Source organism: Bos grunniens, chromosome 18, assembly GCF_055505025.1.
Source record: "Bos grunniens cultivar Pamir isolate PY7600 chromosome 18, Bosgru_T2T1.0, whole genome shotgun sequence".
NCBI classification, from domain to species: domain Eukaryota; kingdom Metazoa; phylum Chordata; class Mammalia; order Artiodactyla; family Bovidae; genus Bos; species Bos grunniens.
Window position 1 is genome coordinate 51,983,974 of NC_141182.1, and position 18,692 is coordinate 52,002,665.

Here is an 18,692-nt window from a genome sequence, read left to right on the forward strand (position 1 = left end):
TCATCACAACACTCTATTATTATTTCTATTATTCCCATTTTACAGATGAAGAAACTGAGGCTGGGAGAATTGAAATACTTTATTCTGGGTCTCACGGGGCAAGTGGTTTAAACTCAAGACTGTTCTAATCCAAGGAGCTGAGAAATCCTGCCCCACGTATCTGTTTGCTTCTCTCTTATGAGTTACAAAAATCTCCTCCTTCCAGGCTCCCAGGACCTTTATTCTGCCCTGCTCCCTGACCTCTCCAGGGACCAGAACTAACCGCAGATACCTCAGCCCAGAAACCCACTGGTTCCCCCAGAAAACAGAAGTCAGATTCAGAGAAGGGAAAAAAAAAGATGTTTATTTAAGAAGCTTGAGGGGGCTAGTAAGGGAGGGGAAGAGGAGAGAGGCCCCAGTGATGGCACGGCTCCCCTCACCCCACCTAGTGCATTCTTAACGGATGTGAGCTGTGAGCGCCTGAGAGTCAGGGTCGGTCAGGAAGGGGGTGTCTGGATCCCACAGCGCATGTTAGCTGGAACAGCAAAGTCTGAAATGAAGAAGGCAATAGTGAAACAAAGGGGCCCAAGCAGACCATGCGGCTTCCCCTCTGCCCCACTGGGGACCCAGACATCCTAATAGCTCTTCTTCTTTGAGAAACTAAGAGTCCAGACCCTCAGCACCTCCTCCCTCACACCCAGGTGTCCAGACCCCCAGCTCCTTCCCTCAGATCCAGGAGTCCAGATCCTCAGCCACTCACCTATCTGCTGAGGTTTAGGCAGGTTCAGTTTGTCCATGACCTTGACAAACTCCTCACAGCTGAGGGTGAGCCGAGGGTTCAGAGTCCGCTCCTCCTCCACAGTGGACACTGTGAGCCCTAATGGCCAAGGGAGTGGGGAGGAATGTCAAATTGTCCAGTGCCTCTGGCCTCCCAGAACTACATTTCCCAGGAGGCCTCAGGGTATCTTTCTGGCCCAGGACTAACAGATTGCTTTCCCACTAACCAATAGGCACTATGGGAAATGTAGTTTCCCAGTTCCTTAAGTTCTATAAGAAAGTCCCAGGAAAGCCTATGCCTTCCGGAATTCTAGGCTTTGCCAACAAAGGTTCGTCTAGTCAAAGCTATGGTTTTTCCTATGGTCATGTATGGATGTGAGAGTTGGACTGTGAAGAAGGCTGAGCGCCGAAGAATTGATGCTTTTGAACTGTGGTGTTGGAGAAGACTCTTGAGAGTCCCTTGGACTGCAAGGTGATCCAACCAGTCCATTCTGAAGGAGATCAGCCCTGGGATTTCTTTGGAAGGAATGATGCTAAAGCTAAAACTCCAGTACTTTGGCCACCTCATGCGAAGAGTTGACTCATTGGAAAAGACTCTGATGCTGGGAGGGATTGGGGGCAGGAGGAGAAGGGGATGACAGAGGATGAGATGGCTGGATGGCATCACTGACTTGATGGACATGAGTCTGAGTGAACTCTGGGAGTTGGTGATGGACAGGGAGGCCTGGCGTGCTGCGATTCATGGGGTCGCAAAGAGTCGGACACAACTGAGCCACTGAACTGAACTGACCCTCAGTATACCTCAGCACTTGATCTTTTTAGCCAGAGGAATTCCTGGGAATTGTAGTCCGAGAGCCACACGAGGATTATAGCAGTTCAGTGCTCCCTCTCAAATGCTAAATTATGTAAATCCCACACCTCCTCCAGGAAGCCCTCACCATGGTAATCATGAGCAGGGTAGATCAGGCAGTTTCCTGGAAGAGTGAAGATCTTTTCATGAACTGAATGGTACAAGGTCTTAGCACAGCCTGGGGAAGGAAAAGTCAGAGGTCAGTGGAACAACAGGTTGAGAGAAGCTCCCAAACTGCTTCCCTTCAGGAAGAAGACAGGAGGATAAAAATCACTGTAGCTAAACCTTCTCCCTCATTTTCTGTCAGTAGCCAACCCTTTGTGTAGAGGAGAGCGAAGGGAATTCTAGGTAAGTGGAACAACACACGCAAAGACTTGGGGGATGGTAAGAATTCAGCATGACTGTAAAGAAGGTTGAGATAGGACCCTGAAGCACCAAGTCCCGTCACTCTGGGGGTGCTAAGAAAGGATTCTGGGCAGGGAAAGTGGACTAGAAGGTAAGAAATTGAAGACATGAGGCAAAGGAGGATAGAGCCATAGTTTTGGCAAGAAGCTCCGAGTCCTAAATTGGGACAGGAGCAAACCTCTCAGAATGTTCTGCCATCTTTTCTTTGATCTCATGACTGTGTTGGGGATGAATAAATGGAAGATTAGGAGCTTCAGAGAGAAAAAGACAGAGACCAAGATGGAAAGATAAGGAAAGAGGAAGCAAGAAGCAGCCTGGGGACGTGGCTACCCACAGCCAGCTCACTAGGGCTGTCTCTTTTCTCTCATCCAGCGTCACCCTGCAAGGTGGCTGAATCCTCCCAATCTAGTGTCCCCCCCATTCACACACATACTCAAAGGGCAGCTGAACCCTGACACTGTGAAACTAAACATCCTTCCCATAGTGAAACTCCTTAATGTAACTGCCCCAGCAGCTATACCCCAAATGTAACATCGTGCGTGCACGCTCAGTCACTCAGTGGTGTCCAACTCTTTGAAACCCCATGGACTGTAGCTTGTCAAGTTCCTCTGCCTATGGGATTTTTCAGGCAAGAATACTGGAGTGGATTGCAATTTCCTCCTCCAGGGGATCTTCCTGATCCAGAGATCAAACCAGCATCTCCTGAGTCTCCTGAATTGGCAGGAAGATTCTTTACTGCTGAGCCACCAGGGAAGCCCAATGTAACATCACCCCCTAGCAATTAAACCACTGAACCTAACCACCTCCTAGCAGCTAAACTCCTTGAGTCTAATGCTAATGCCCTAAAAATCTAACATTTGTTCATTCATTCTTACAATGGACACTTAAAATCCTGGCATTCACATAACCATACTAAAATCTTGGGTCAGGGAAAAGGGCCTGTGACCTTGCTGGAAGTCTGTCCGCCCACACCCTCGGATAAGCAGGGCGTCTCCAGTGAAGGCCATGCTGTGGTCGTTCAAGACGAAGGTGACACAGCCAGGGGTGTGGCCAGGGCTGGCCCGGGTCTCCAAGGCCTGGCAGAGAAGGAAAGTACAAAGAGTCACCAATAAGCCTATGGTTTTACACTCATGGTAAAACTGGCCTCAGATGCTCCCACCTCATCCCAGGGTCACATTTAGATAATGTGTACTTTTTTTTGATTAAAAAAAAAAATGTAAGTTAGATCCTAGACTCAAACGTCACTCCAGAGTAAACCCCCAATGAATTACAAACTTAAAACAAGGAAATAAAATCATAAAACTAGAACAACAAACATACAAAGAAATAGGAGGCTGGCCAAGAAGTTCACTCAGGAAGTTTTTAGCCAACTCGATATATGATCTCTGGTTAGAGAAGAACATTCTCTTAAAAGGCTTAAATCATTAAGGGAAAGATCAGTGGTTTGAATTTTAATAAATTTGAGAATGTTTACAGAATGGCAACAACATCATAAACAAAATTTAAAGGAAATCAACACGCTGGCAAAATATTTTTGTAGCACATACATACCAGACAGTAGTCAGGATACTTTATGTACTAACGGATCTTACATATCAGTAAGAAAAAGGTAAGCACACTAATAAATATGAAATACTAAACAGTCATTTAAAATTATGTCATTGAAATAAAATTTAATGATGCTATACACAAATATTTAATGGCATGAAAAAATGTTTACTAGCCAGTAAGTGCACAAAAACAGGTTACAAAGCAACTTAATGTCTATTTTTAAAAATTTATTAATTAACTCCAAGTATTTTTTTCTTTAGACTCCTCCTATATTATCTTTTTGTTTTACAGTGAACATGCCATTTTGTAATCAAAAATAAAACACAAAATTCAGGATAAACTAAATAAACACTTAAAAAAACCAAAATTCTAGAAGGAAATATAAAAGAATAGATCTATACTTATAGATACATATTATATTAATGTTTATATAACATTATGCATATATATAATATATTATATATTACATATGTATATACATAAAATCTTGAGGTAGAAAAGGTTTTTCTAAGCACAGTAGGAAATCCTGAGGCCACAAGGAAAAACAGGGACCACATAGTTTAACTTCATTATAGAAAAGGAAAATCAGAGCGACAAAACAAAAAAGCTCAGAGACAATATTAGCAGCATGTATAAGAAAGTGTTATAAAACCAGAATATCTGAACAGCTTCTAAACATCAATAAGAATCCCCAAAGAAAACTGGCTACATAAAAGAACAGGCAATTCAGGGAAGAGGGAACAAACATCTGAAAAGATGTTTGATCCCCTTTAAAAAAGGGCAGGGAGAGAGAGGTTTAAAATAAATTTTAAAACCTTTATTTTTCATTTATCAGATTGGCAACTGTCAGAGTTGCTCAGGGTGTTTGAGACAAACCCTTTCATCCTCTCAATGTGAGTACAACTCAGAAAAGCCATTTTAGATGGCAGCTAAGCAGCGTCTCGGAGAAGGTGATGGCACCCCACTTTAGTACTCTTGCCTGGAAAATCCCATGGATGGAGGAGCCTGGTACGCTGCAGTCCACGGGGTTGCGAGGAGTCGGACACAACTGAGCGACTTCACTTTCACTTTTCACTTTCATGCATTGGAGAAGGAAATGGCAACCCACTCCAGTGTTCTTGCCTGGAGAATCCCAGGGACGGGGGAGCCTGGTGGGCTGCCATCTATGGGGTCACACAGAGTCGGACACGACTGAAGTGACTTAGCAGCAGCAGCAGCAAGCAGCGTCTAGCAACATCTCAAAGGCACATATTTTCTGACCTCTCAAAGCCACTACTAAGGCCTTGCTGTTAAGCACAACCAACACATGAGCACAAAGACACCACCCAGGGAGCCCTGATTATCTAAATCCCCACACTCAGTTCAGTGAAGCAACTGTCAGAAAAAAAACTATTACCCCAGTGATTTAACAATCACCTATGAGATTAGTTTCCACTCACGTATGACTCCTCCTCTCTTAATAGAGGCTCCTCCCACCAGTTAGCATCCTTGTCCAGGGCAGTCATCTGCTAATTATCAAAGGACACTATGTGCAGACTCTATATCCACATCCGATATCTGTTTTAACCTTCCCCACTCACAGATCTCCAGTTTGGTTTGGGGCATCAGTGTGCCCAGCAGAAGCACTTTCCCAGTCTCCCTGACAGCTTGAGTGGCCTCTGGCACAGTTCTCTGGCCCGTAAGATCTCAGCAAGTATCCTGAGAAATTCTGGGAAAGGTTTTCCCTTCCTAATAAAAAGGGACTGGCACTTGCCCTTTCCACTTCATCTGGCTCTGAACACAAGATGTGATGGCTGGAGTTGCAGCAGCTATCTTGCAACCATGAAGGAAAAAAAGCCAAGATAATCAATCCCACAAATGATGGTGATGCCAAATCAGAGAATAACTACCTTCTTCCAAATTTCCTGTTATAGGAAAAAGTGAAACTGTTTGTTCAAGCCACTGTATGTTTTTTTCAGTTACTATCTGCCAAACTAGGGTATATAAGTACAAAGGGAAATCACAAATCTTGCAAAATCTTGTGGGAAAAAGCATATCCCCTGGCCCCTCAAAGTAATATTGCCTTTTGGTAGTAGAGGAATGATATTTCACTTTTTATTTTGTATGTTTCCATACTCTCTGAATTTTTTAAACAAAAAGCATGGAAATTTTTGAACTAAAAAAGGGGATGGATATTCAGGAGAAATGTTCAAAATATTTAACTTTGGTTATAACAAAGCTATGACAAACCTAGACAGTGTGTTAAAAAGCAAAGACATTACTTTGGTGAAAAAGGTCCATATGGTCAAGGCTATGGTGTTTCCATTAGTCATGTACAGATGTGAGAGCTGAACACTAAAGAAGGCTGAGCACAGAAGAATTGATGCTTTTGAACTGTGATGCTGGAGAAGACTCTTGAGAGTCCCTTGGAAAGCAAGGAGATCAAACCAGTCAATCTTAAAGGAAACCAACCCTGAATACTCTTTGGAAGGTCTGATGCTGAAGCTGAAGTTTCAAGACTTTGTCCACCTGATGCAAACAGCTGACTCATTAGAAAAGACCCTGATGCTGGGAAAGATTGAAGGCAGAAGGAGATGAGGGTGACAAAGGATGAGATAGCTGGATGGTATCACCGATTCAGTGGACATGGACTTGGGTAAACTCGGGGAGATGGTGAGAGGCAGGGAAGCCTGGCGTCCTGCAATCCGTGGGGCCACAAAGAGTTGGATATGACTTGGCAACTGAATAACAACAACAACAAATAACATGGGTATTGGCCAATCAGAAGGGCGTCAGTTGTAAACAACCAGTAATTAGAGTATATAAGGGCTTCCCTGGTGGCTCAGCCACAGAGAATCCGCCTGTAATGCAGGAGCCCTGGGTTCAGTCCCTGGGTCAGGAAGATTCCCTAGAGAAGGAAATGGCAACCCACTCCAGTATTCTTGCCTGGGAAACCCCATGGACAGAGGAGCCTGGCTGGGTCCACAGGGTTGCAAAAGAATCGGAGCAACTAAACAACATTTAGAGCATGTACAGTTGACCCTTGAATAACTCAGATTTGAACTGTGCAAGTTCATATATAGGAGGATTTTTTTTCAGTAGTAAGAACTACAGTACTACCCAATCTGGCTTAGCGAATCCATGGATGTGGAGAAAACACAGATGGAAGGACCGACTGTATTAAGATATATCCCGATTTTTGAATGTGGGGAAGGTCAGTGGCCCTAACTCCCTGAGTTGTTCAAGGGTCAACAGTATATGGCATATTAATTATGTGATGTGTATAAATTAAACAAAATTTTAATATAAATTGAACACAATCCTGCTTGCCACAGGGATCAAAATCTCCTAGGCCCTTAATGACCAAGTCTGTGTCACAGGTGGCTTTGCTAATGGTCAGCCTCCCTATTTATCTTTCCCTTCTCTGGAATATCTAGAATTTACCATCTCTATCAACCCCCATAATCCTGTCCATCCCAGGCCTCACCTGCTTGGGCCAACCACCAGCCTCCTCCCTGGCCTACCAGCCTCCAATCTACCTCCTACATGACCTGAGGGAGCTTTTCTACTACCCAGATCCAATTTTGTCCCTATCTGCTCAAAACTCATCCTGGGGGAGGGGGGTTCAAGAGGGAGGGGACACATATATTCCTATGGCTGATTCATGTTGATACATGGCAGAAATGAATATCATGTTTTAAAGCAATTATTCTCCAATTAAAAATAAATAATTGTTTTTCAATCCAACAATTAAAAAACAAAAAAACCTTTCCCAGGCTCCCAGTGGCCCTGGGACAGAGTTTCAGCTCTTCAGCCCCGGCTCTGGTGCCTGCTCACGTTTCCAGTCCCATGTCCTATGACATCCACCTTTCCCCAGCTACTTTGAATCCCAGAGTCATTGCCAGAAAACACCAGGCTTCTCCACACTTTTTTTGCCCCTGCAATTCTCTCTTCTCCCATCAGTCTGGTCTGCCTACTTTTTATGAGCCTGATTGACTCCTTTTCCTTTGTCAAGGCTCTCTTCTAAGGCCTTGACATGACTGAATTCATTCAGACCTCACACATCATTACTCGGTAAGCATCATTCCTGTCCCCACTCTACAGATGAGGAAACTGAGGCACGGGATGCGAATGAACGAACTACACGTGACGATACGGATGAATCTCACAGACATAACCATGAGCCTAAACAAAAAAGTGGGGCAGACATAAAGAGGGAAGTGGAGAGGCAGAGGATAAAGTGGGAAATCTCAGAGTGCCTGGTACACAGGAAGGTAAGTGGTATTTCATGAAGCTGAGGTTTCAGTGCTGACCCCAGATGTAAAATATTTCTCATGGATTAGTGGTTAAGAGCAGTCCCTGGAGCCATATGACATGGGCTGTAAATTTGGCTCTGCTATTATTAGCTGTGTGACCTTGGGCAAGCTATTTCACCTGTCTGGGCTTCTCTGCTCATTTGTAAAATGGGGATAATTGTCCCCACTTCATAGGGCTATTATAAAGATTAAATTATTTCATGTATGTAAAGCATTTTAAAAATGCTCAGGAAATTCCCTGACAGTCCCATGGTTAGGACTCCACATCCTCCCTGCCAAGGGCCAGGGTTTGATCCCTGGTCACAGGGACGGGGGAGCCTGATGGGCTGCTGTCTATGGGGCTGCACAGAGTCGGACACGACTGAAGCGACTTAGCACCAGCAGCAGCAGGTAACTGAGATCCTACAAGCCAAGTGGCTCAGCCAAAAAATTAAAATGCCTGACATACAATAATTTCTGTATTATAAATAATAATAATGTTTTAAAATTCTAAAATACTGATCTAGTGGAACCACCAAACCTCCTGGGTTCAAATCCTGGCTCAGCCAACTTTCTCAGTATAATTTTTGGGGAAGTCACTTTTCCTCTCTGCACTCCCTTCTCTGTAAAATGGGAAAATACTTCTGATCTAACTACAGGGATGTTGTTGTTTAGTCACAAAGTCGTGTCTGTCTCTTTGCGACCCCATGGACTGTAGCCCACCAGGCTCCTCTGTCCATGGGATTTCCCAGGCAAGAATACTGCAGTGGGTGGCCATTTCCTTCTCTAAGGGGATCTTCCCAACCCAGGGATCTAACTTGCGTCTCCTGCATTGCAGGCGGTTTCTTTACCCCTGAGCCATCAGGGAATCCCTACTACGTGGTTAGGAAGGTTTAATGAGATTTATCTGTCAGAGAAGACACAGTGCAGGGTCAAGAACCAGGTTCAGCCATAGTAATGCTTCGTCTGGACTGCTCAGTAGTTATTAAAAGTCTGAATTTGCTGTTGACCCTTATCATTTGGAGGATTTCTCAAAAATGTATATTTGTAGCTTCTAATTTTAAAAAAGACTGAGAGAAGGGCTTCCGTGGTGGCTCAGTGGTGAAGAATCCTCCTGCCAATGCAGGAGACATGAGTTTGATTCCTCATCCAGGAAGATCCCACATGCCATGGAGCCCTTGTGCCACAACTACCGAGCCTATGAGTCGCTCAGAGCCTGGGAGTTGCAACCATTGAGCCCACTGAACTCTTTGAGATCATATGGGCTGCAGCACACCAGGCTTCTTTGTCCTTCACTATCTCACAGAGTTTGCTCAAACTCATGTACATTGAGTTCTAGACTAAAGGAGACTAAATACACATACCAGCCAAATGCCATGTATGAACTTTGATTGGGTCCTATTTAATAAAAGAATAGCTATAAAAATTATGCTTTTGAACTGTGGTGTTGGAGAAGACTCTTGAGAGTCCCTTGGACTGCTAGGAGATCCAACCAGTTCATCCTAAAGGAAATCAGTCCTGGGTGTTCATTGGAAGGACTGATGTTGAAGCTAAAACTCCAATACTTTGGCCACCTGATGCAAAGTGCTGACTGATTTGAAAAGACCCTGATGCTAGGAAAGACTGAGGGCAGGAGGAGAAGGGGACGACAGACGATGAGATGGCTGGATGGCATCACTGACTCAATGGACTTGGGTTTGGGTGGACTCCAGGAGTTGGTGATGGACAGGGAGGCCTGGAGTGTTGCAGTTCATGGGGTCGAAGAGTCAGACATGACTGAGCAACTGAACTGAACTGATAAAAATGATTCCTGATAAAATGGGGAAATTTGAACATGGGCTAGATTTCAGAACTATTTAAGAATTTAAGAACATGTCTATGTTGTTAGACATGACAGAGATTTTTTAAAAAGAATGGTTCTCAAGGTGGTGTCGTAGAGTGAACCCTCAGGGTCTGCAAGATCAACACTATTAAACTATTTTCACAATGGTGTGAAGAGGCCTTTTGTCCTTTTTCACTCCCATGAGAATTCAGTGGAGTTTTCCGGAAGCTACATAACCTGTGATGATGTCATCACTCTGACAGCTGGGTGCTTGTGTATGCTTGTGTTTTTAAAAAAGTCTCAATTTCAACTTCTGATACAGTAAATGTTTTTTGCATATCAGAATACTTATGTTTTCTATTTAAAACTGAGATATGATTGACATATAACCAATACAGTAAATATTAACAGACAGAATCCAGGTAAACAAGAGCTTTTTAGGGCCCTCCATAAACCCCATGAACTGTAGCCCACCAGTCTCCTCTGTCCATGAGATTTCCCAGGCAAGAATACTGGAGTGGGTAGCCATTCCCTTCTCCAGGGGGTCTTCCCAACTTAGGGGTCAAACCCCCACCTCCCACAATGCAGGCAGATTTTTTACCATCTGAGCCACCAGGGAGGCCCTTTATAACTTTTAAGAGGGTTAAGGAATCCTCAGATCAAAACGTTTGAGTTTGAGAACCGCTGATATGGGAAAACAATCTTAGAAGTCTTCAGGGGGAAAAGTCTGCAACTTAGCTTTTGACTACAAAAGGAGGAAAAAAGTATTAATATATACACATGAGAGAAATAAAGCAAAGTAGTAAAAATGTCAGCAACCGGTAAACATCAGAGAAAAGATATGAGACTATTAACTGTACTATTCTTTTGATTTACTACAGTTTTGAAAATACTAAAAATAAAAAGTTGTGGGTGGGGGCAGCTAACGTGGTGACCCAGCCCAGCCTCGCCTGTTCCTGAAACCTGAGTAATCCTCTGCAGGGATTCTGTGGGACCCGCCTAACCCCACATTCTTTTCAAAAATTTATTCTTCCCGTTCACGATGCATCAAGGGCGTAATACAGCTCCACAGCTGCCCTTTCGCCTATTTCCTGCAGAAATGTGCCTGCTAAGCCGGCTTCAGTCATATCTGACTCTTTGTGATCCTATGGACTGCAGCCGCCAGGCTCCTCTGTCCATGGGATTCTCCAGGCAAGAAAACTGGAGTGGGTTGCCATGCCCTTCTCCAGGGGATCTTCTCCACCCAGGGATCGAATCCACATCTCTTATGCCTCCTGCACTAGCAGGCAGGTTCTTTACCATTGCGCCACCAACTGCCTGTTATGACCTAGCCTCGGAAGTCAGGCAGGATCACACCTGGGAAGCCCTTCCTGCAGATGTGGTGCCTTAGAAAACCATCAGCGAAACTCAACAGGAGATGCACGCAAGCACAAGGCTCCTTCGCCTGGCAGTTCCCATGGCCCGCACTGCCCCCTGGTGGCAAGTAAGCGCTAGCCTTTTCCCACTTGGTTCTCAAGTTCATTTCTCTGCTCCATTATTTAAAAAGCACTTGGTTATGGTATAACTAACTGCTGTTTCTATACCCGCTAAACTTGAAGATCTAAAGCGTCATTTTCCATTGTAGCTAAATACTCTAAAGTTTCATCAGCTAAACTTTCTTTCTTTTGCGAAAAAAATTAAATTTATTTGTTCTGCTTAGGGGACCTGGTACTTAAAAATGCATCAAAAAATAAGATGGACGCTGTGTTGTACACATGAAACTAACAAGATACTGTAAACCAACTATACTTCGATTAAAAAAATAAGATTAAGTGATAGATAGATAGAGGCATATGCTGTAAATGTTTTTTCAACTTTTATGTATGCTGCAAGTTTTTCATAAAAATGTTGGTGGCGGGGGTTAGACTTGTTCTGGGGCTTCCTGGTAGCTCAGCTGGTAAAGAATCTACCTGCAATGCAGGAGACCCCAGTTCGATTCCTGGGTTGGGAAGATCCCCTGGAGAATCCCCACTCCAGTATTCTTGGGCTTCCCTGATGGCTCAGAAGGTAAAGAATCCACCTGCAATGTGGGAGACCTGGGTTTGATTTCTGAGTTGGGAAGTTCCCCTGGAGGAGGGCATGGCAACCCACTGAAGTATTCTTACCTGGAGAATCCCATGGACAGAGGAGCTTGGCAGGCTACAGTCCATGAAATCGCAAAGAGTTGGACACGACTGAGCGACCAAGCATAGCACAGCACACAGACCTGTTCTACAATATTTCATTCCAAATAGGAAGAACCACTGAAATCCTCAGGTGGGCCAAATGAGAATCACTTGTGAGATTTTAAAATATACTGATTTCTGGTGTCTGCCTCAAACAATTAAATCAGAATCTCTTAAGTGGGACCCAGGGATTAGTATCTTGAGAAGCAACCTCTTTGCATCAATATATGAAAGTCGCTCAGTCGTGTCTGACTCTTTGCAACCCCATGGGCTTCTCCAGGCCAGAATCCTGGAGTGGGTAGTCTTTCCCTTCTCCAGGGAATCTTCCCAACTCAGGGATCGAACCCAGGTCTCCCACATTGCAGGTGGATTCTTTATCAGCTGAGCCACCAGGGAAGCCCAAGAATACTGGAATGGGTAGCCTACCCCTTCTCCAGCAGATCTTCCTGACCCAGGAATCAGACGGGGGTCTCCTGCATTGCAGGTGGATTCTTTACCAACTGAGCTATCAGGGAAGCTACATCAACATGTGTAACAGGAAAGACTAACTTTCGGAATCTGCCACCCCTCATGGGAGCTGCTGGAAGGTTTACGTTTCAATTACTGCTTAATAAAACAGAAAGTCCACTCTACAATGAAACCACCCAAATGTGGCCCACTGTGAATATAAAATCTACAGGCAGTTCAAAAAGCTGGTGGTTTCTACTAACGTTAAATATATGTCAGTTCTAAGATCCGGCAAGTCCACTCCCTGGAATTGAGGGTAATGCCCGCCATTACCATTGAGAGTGATGTTCAAGAATCTCCAAAGCAGTGTTCTACATAATAGGCCAAGACTGAAATCAACCATCAAAAGGATAATAGATATAAACTGTCAGCAATTCACATGACAAAATGCTCTACCACAGGGGCTGGCAAACTAAGCATGGCATTTGGCCTGCCACTTGCTTTTATAAGCCCTGGGAACTAAGAATGGTTTTTCTTTTTCATGGTTGGAAAAAAAAAATCAAAATAAGAATGGCGTTTCATGACACTTAGAAATTATTGAAATCAAATTTTCAGGGGCCATAAATAAGGCTTTAGTGGAGCCCAGCCGTGCTTATTCATGTCTGCACTGTCTATGACTGCTTTCACAGCAGCAGGAGCATTAAGTAGTTACAACAGGGATCACATGGCCTGCAAAACTAAAAAGGTTTACTATCTGGTCTTGGGCAGAAAAGTGTGCCAGCTACTGCTGTACAACACGAAAGGAAAGAACTACAATTATACAGAAGCATATGTAGAGTGAAGGAAGCAGACACAAAGAGTACACACGGATCCCTGTTTATCAAGTCCAGAACAGACAGAACTAGTCTGATTTTTAAGTCAGAATAGTCCCTTCGTGTGACTGTCAATGGCCAGGAAGGGGGACACGGAAGACTTTTGGGCCAGTGGGCTTGATTTGAATCTGGGTGGTGGATACTCCAGTATAGACATATGTAAAAAATTACCAGGCTGCACGTGTATAATATGAGCCCTTGTTATTATAATATGCATGTTACAATTAAAATTTTTAAAGTGGAGGGGAGAGAAGTGAGAGGGGAAGAAAAGTGCCCATCTCCAAAGGTTTATAAGGAACTCAGATGAAAAACAAACAAAAATGCTGAATAATCATAAAGACAGATAGTAAAAAGTGTTGGCGAGGATGTGGAGGAACTGCAACCTTCACACAGGTGATGGGAACATAAAATGGTACAGCCAGGACTTCCCCGGTGGTCCAGTGGTTAAGAATCTGCCTGCTGATGTACAGGATATGGGTTTGATCCCTGGTCAGGGAACTAGGTTCCCATATGCCTCCGGGCAGCTACGCTCGTGCGCCACCAGTAGTGAGCCTGTGAGCTCCAGAGCACACACGCCACACCTAGAGAGAAGCCTGTGGCCATGATGAAAGATCCCACATGTCTCAACTGAGACCCAACACAGCCAAATAAATACATATTTTAAAAAATGTTTATTTAAGGGCTTCTCTGGTGGCCCAGATGGCAAAGAACCTGCCTGAAACGCAGGAGACCCAGGTTCAGTCCATGGGTTGGGAAGATCCCCTGGAGAAGGGAAGGGCAACCCACTCCAGTATTCTTGCCTGAAGAATTCCATGGACTGAGGAGCCAGACCTGGTCGCAAAGAGTTGGACATGACTGAGCGACTAACACACACACATTTTTTTTTTAAAGATCAATTTGAAAAAAATAAAATTGTGTAGACACTTTGGGTAACAGTTTTTTTTTTTTTTTTTTAATTTATTTATTTGGCTGCACTGGATCTTGGTTGAGGCATGTGAACTCTTAGGTATGGCATGTGGGATTTAGGTCCCTGACTAGGGATCGAACCTGCGCCCTCTGCACTGGTAATGCAGAGTTTTAGCCAGTGGACCACCAGGGAAGCCCTGGGTAACAGTTTCTGATAACAGTTTCTCAAACTGTTAAACAAAGTTAGCATATGATCCAGCAATTCCATCCCATGTATACACCCAAGAGAGATGAAAACATACACCCCCACAAAACTTATTCATGAATATTCATAGCAGCATTATTCACAATACCCTTAAAGTGGAAACAATTTAACTGCCCATCAACTGATGAATAAATAAAATGTGATATATCCATTCAATGGAATATTATTCAGTAATAAAAAGAAACAAAACACTGGATACATGTTACAACATGGATGAATCTTGACAAATTGTGGTAAGTGTTACAGTCACAAAGACCACATATTATATGATAGCATTTCTATGAAATATCCAGAATAAGCAAATCTGTAGAGACTGAAAGCAGATTAGTGGTTGCCTACAGCTGTGGGAGCAAAAGAAGGATACACTGGGGTGACAGCTAAGGGGTGCAGAATCTTCTTTCTGGAGTGATGAAAATATTCTAAAATGAACTGTGGTGAAGGGTGTGCAACTCCAAATATACTAAGTCACTGAATATGTATTTCAAATGGGTGAACTGGATGGTATGTGAGCCATATCAATAAAGCTGTTTAAAAAACCAAGCACTGAGAGTTCCCTGGTGGCCCAGTGGTCTGAACGCCACGCTTCCACTGCTGTGAAAAGTGAAAGTGACTCAGTCGTGTTCGATTCTTTGTGATCCCATGGGTCCATACAGTCCATGGAATTCTCCAGGTCAGAGTACTGGAGTGGGTAGCCTTTCCCTTCTCCAGGGGATCTTCCCAACCCAGGGATCAAACCCAGGTCTCCCGCATTGCTGGTGGATTCTTTACCAGCTGAGCCACAAGGCAAGCCCAGTGCTGTGGCCCCGGTTTAATCCCTGATCAGGGAACTAAGATCCTGCAAGCTGCTCCACACAACAAAAAAAAGAAAAGCACTTAAACAATCTTCCATAGCTAGAGCCTTCCACACTGATTAACTGAAAACATCACTCACCCAACATAACAAAGGGCTCACCTTGACACATAACTCCAACTGTTTCTAACACCTCTAATGCTTGTTAGAACCTGCCTATTAAACACAGTGTATATAAATGTCCAATGCATTTTCTTTTTACTTTCTTCCAGGAAAAGACTTGAAATAAAGAGGCTGTAACCAGTGGAGCTAAACCCTCTGATCCCAAATTAGGAGTCTGAGATTAACATATACACACTACTATACAGAAAATAGGTAACCAACAAAGACCTACTGTATAGCACAGGGAATCCTACTCAATATTTTGTCATAACTCGATATGGGAAAAGAATCTGAAAAAGAATGGGTAACTGAATCACTTTGCTGTACATCTGAAATTAACACAATATTGTAAATCAACTAAATGCCAATATAAAATAAAAATTAAATTTAAAAAGTAATAATAAACCTTCCGATCCCACACACAGACCTCATTTCCGCAAAATCCTGACTCGTTTAGCAAAACCTGGAGGCAAAGTCCTCACCCTGTCATCTAACATTCTGTTTACAAAGCCAGCCAAACTCTCTTCAGACTTTAGCAACTCTGATCAGAAAAGAGTTCTGCCAGCTGTTTCCCCTTCCCCCTGAGGGCAACTCCCCCTAGCACCCTCCTCACCCATCATATTGCCCTGGGTTAAGATTCTGGCCGGAACCCTGCTGATAGGGCTGGTTGCAAAAAAAGGAGGTAGGAATCTTCAGACCATTGCTGTGTGAGGCAATAGCGAGGCTGGAGTTAGGGTGAGGCAAGCAGGCTCCTAAAGGGGCGCAATATTTAAGGAGGCACCCACTCGAAGGTGCCAGCCCTGTCATTTCACAGACGTGAGAATGAGCGCCTCCTTAAGTGTTGCGCCCGAGGCACCTCTCTTGCCTCACCCTAGTTAGTCCTTGCCCTGGGGCTACTGGATGCACCTTCTTCCATCAATGATTTTAGGAAGCCAGGGCTGGGTCTCTCCCTCAACGGTGACCTTGGAATTCCAGCTCCCAGTCAAATATTATGAGACTCCAAGGCCAAAGGAGTTGCCACAAGATTACAGAAAACTCTTTAAGTGTTGTTGACTTAAGGGGTTCGGTCAAAGACACACCTGCCAGAGACTCCTGGCCCACTTTTCCTCCTGGGTTTATGGTGCCCTCCTCCCAGAGACAGACCAGGAACTCAGGCCTGGCCGCCCCTCCTACAGCAGGTCTCAGAAGCCCAGGCCTCCATCCCCACTTCCCTTTAGCCCAAGAAGTCCAGGCCACCACCCTCTTAGACCCAGCATCCAACTCACGAAGCGCCCGAACTGGATGGAGTCTCCATCCTCAATGTGCCAGTCAGCCTGGGCCCCGCTAAGGCGGGAGATGACAGACTGGCAGCCAGGAAGTAGGGACCGGAGGAGCCCGGAGCCGGTAATGTGGTCCGCATGGCAGTGGGTATTCACTGGGAGAGAGAGGAGGGCCAGGTCCGGGAGGGCACAGAGAGGACCCGGGATCCCCAGCCTCAAGCCCCCGCCCGCCCTGAGACCCAGGAGTCCGGGTCTCCGGCTTCCCGCTCCAAGCTGCGGCCCCACGCCCTCAGACCCCAGGAGCTTCACACTGACCCGCATACAGCAGCCGCAGCCCCAGCTCCTTGACCAACTGGGCATCTCGTTGCGCTGTCTCCAGAACCGGGTCGATCAGAACCGCCTCTCGGGACTCTCGGTCCCCCAGAAGATAAGTATAGGTGCAGCTCTTGGGCTCAAACATCTGGGAAGCGGGGCGGGTACAGCTGAGAGCACAGAATCGGACTTCCACTCATTGCAGACCCAGGAGTCCAGGCCTCAACTCGATTGTCTTCCTAAGATCCCGGCCCAGAAACTCCAGACCCGTTTTACTCCAGGAGTCAGGAGTCTGGGACCCCTGCACCTTACTTTGTCTAAACCAAAGAATCCCAACATCCATCCGTCCCCAAATTTGGGTTCCCATCACCCATTCTGAAATAGAAGCAGGATTCCGGCCCCAAGTCCGGAGGATTCCAGAACCACCCGCCCCCCCCCCCCACCACCACCTTTAAAGGACGCGAGTCTAGCCCCACACCCCTTCCTCAAAGATCCAGGATCGGGGCCAAGGTATCTCTCCGGATTTAAAGGACCCAGGAGTTCCGCCCTTGCACCCGCTCAGGACCCAGTAATCTTCGCTCCCGGGTCCAGCCACAGCGAACCTGCCGTAGGAGAACGGGGGCTCCAGACCCTGTGTGTTGACTGAGCCGCCGGCCAGCGATCTTCAGTACAGACCCCGCCATCGTGCCCGAGGCAGAGTAGGGACGGAGCCGAGGACGAATGCCCGCGGAAGCCGGGTGCTCCGCTGGCTGACCTCGGAGGGGCAGGGCGGGGGCGGGGCCCGCCTTAAAGGAGCCGCGACTGCGCGGACCGAGGGCGGGGCTGAGCAGAGCTAGGCTGGCGAGTTTGGAAAGTCCCAGAGAAACAAAGAACAGTCACCTCACACTGACCTGAATGGGCATCATCAAAAAGTCTATGAACAATAAATGATAGAGAAGGTGGGGAGAAAAGGGAACCTTCCTACACTGTTGGAAGAGTTAGAACCACTATGTGGAGAACAGTACAAAGGTTCCTTAAAAGAAAAAAAAGCGTCTGCCTACAATGTGGGAGACCTGGATTCGATCCCTGGGTACGGAAGATCCCCTGGAGCAGGAAATGGCAACCCACTCCATACTCTTGCATGGAAAATCCCGTGGACGGAGGAGCTTGGTACTGTACAGTCCATGGGGTCACAAAGAATGGGACACGACTGAGCGACTTCACTTCACTTCTTCACTTCAAAAATAATAAATAAATAAAAATAGAACTACCATATCATCCAGTATTCCCCCTCCAGGGGCATATATCCAGAGAAAACCACGATTTGAAAAGACATATGCACTCCAATCTACACTGCAGCACTATGTACAGCAGTCCAAACAGGAAGTAATCTAAATGTCCATCAGCTGGGGGAATGGATAAAGAAAGTGTGGCACATAAATAAAAGGGAATATTACTCAACCATTAAAAATGAAATAATGCAACATGAATAGACCTAGAGATCATCTAACTACCTGAAGTAAGTCAGAGAGAAAGATAAACATCATGTGTTATCACTTATATGTGGAATCTTAAAAAATGATACAAATGAACTTATTTACAAAACAGAAACAGAGTCACAGACTTTGAAAACAAATGTATGCTTCAGTTCAGTTCAGTTCAGTTCAGTTGCACACCAGGCCTCCCTGTCCATCACCAACTCCCGGAGTTCAGTCAGACTCATGTCCATCGAGTCGGTGATGCCATCCAGCCATCTCATCCTCTGTCATCCCCTTTTCCTCCTGCCCCCAATCCTTCCCAGCATCAGAGTCTTTTCCAATGAGTCAACTCTTCACTTG

The 18,692-nt window shown here is 45.2% G+C and overlaps 1 protein-coding gene across 4 annotated transcripts; it reads right to left on the minus strand.

Moving 5' to 3' along the window:
* Positions 1–316: 316 nt before the first annotated feature.
* Positions 317–17,601, minus strand: ETHE1 (ETHE1 persulfide dioxygenase). 4 transcript variants are annotated; one of them, XM_086352896.1, is made up of 7 exons: positions 17,478–17,601; positions 16,879–17,023; positions 16,570–16,718; positions 2,958–3,087; positions 1,695–1,784; positions 740–856; positions 317–529 (listed from the first exon to the last, which is right to left on the minus strand). In XM_086352896.1, the coding sequence occupies exons 1-7, from the start codon at positions 17,556–17,558 to the stop codon at positions 477–479; spliced, it is 765 nt and encodes a 254-aa protein (XP_086209022.1). In that variant the 5' UTR covers positions 17,559–17,601; the 3' UTR covers positions 317–476. The 4 variants fall into 4 exon arrangements, with proteins under 4 accessions (XP_086209022.1, XP_086209026.1, XP_086209025.1 ...); XM_086352900.1 differs by lacking the exon at positions 16,570–16,718; XM_086352899.1 differs by lacking the exons at positions 16,570–16,718; positions 16,879–17,023.
* Between the last annotated feature and the right edge of the window lie 1,091 nt (positions 17,602–18,692).

What these genes read in the sequence shown, in the direction of transcription:
- ETHE1 (XM_086352896.1), bottom strand. Translation starts at nt 17,558, where the DNA reads ATGGCGGGGTCTGTACTGAAGATCGCTGGCCGGCGGCTCAGTCAACAC. An exon ending in CCCCCGTTCTCCTACGGCAG is followed by an intron (nt 17,024 to 17,477) that starts GTTCGCTGTGGC and finishes CCCGCTTCCCAG; the next exon opens with ATGTTTGAGCCCAAGAGCTG. An exon ending in CCATCCAGTTCGGGCGCTTC is followed by an intron (nt 3,088 to 16,569) that starts GTGAGTTGGATG and finishes CTTCTCTGCCAG; the next exon opens with GCCTTGGAGACCCGGGCCAG.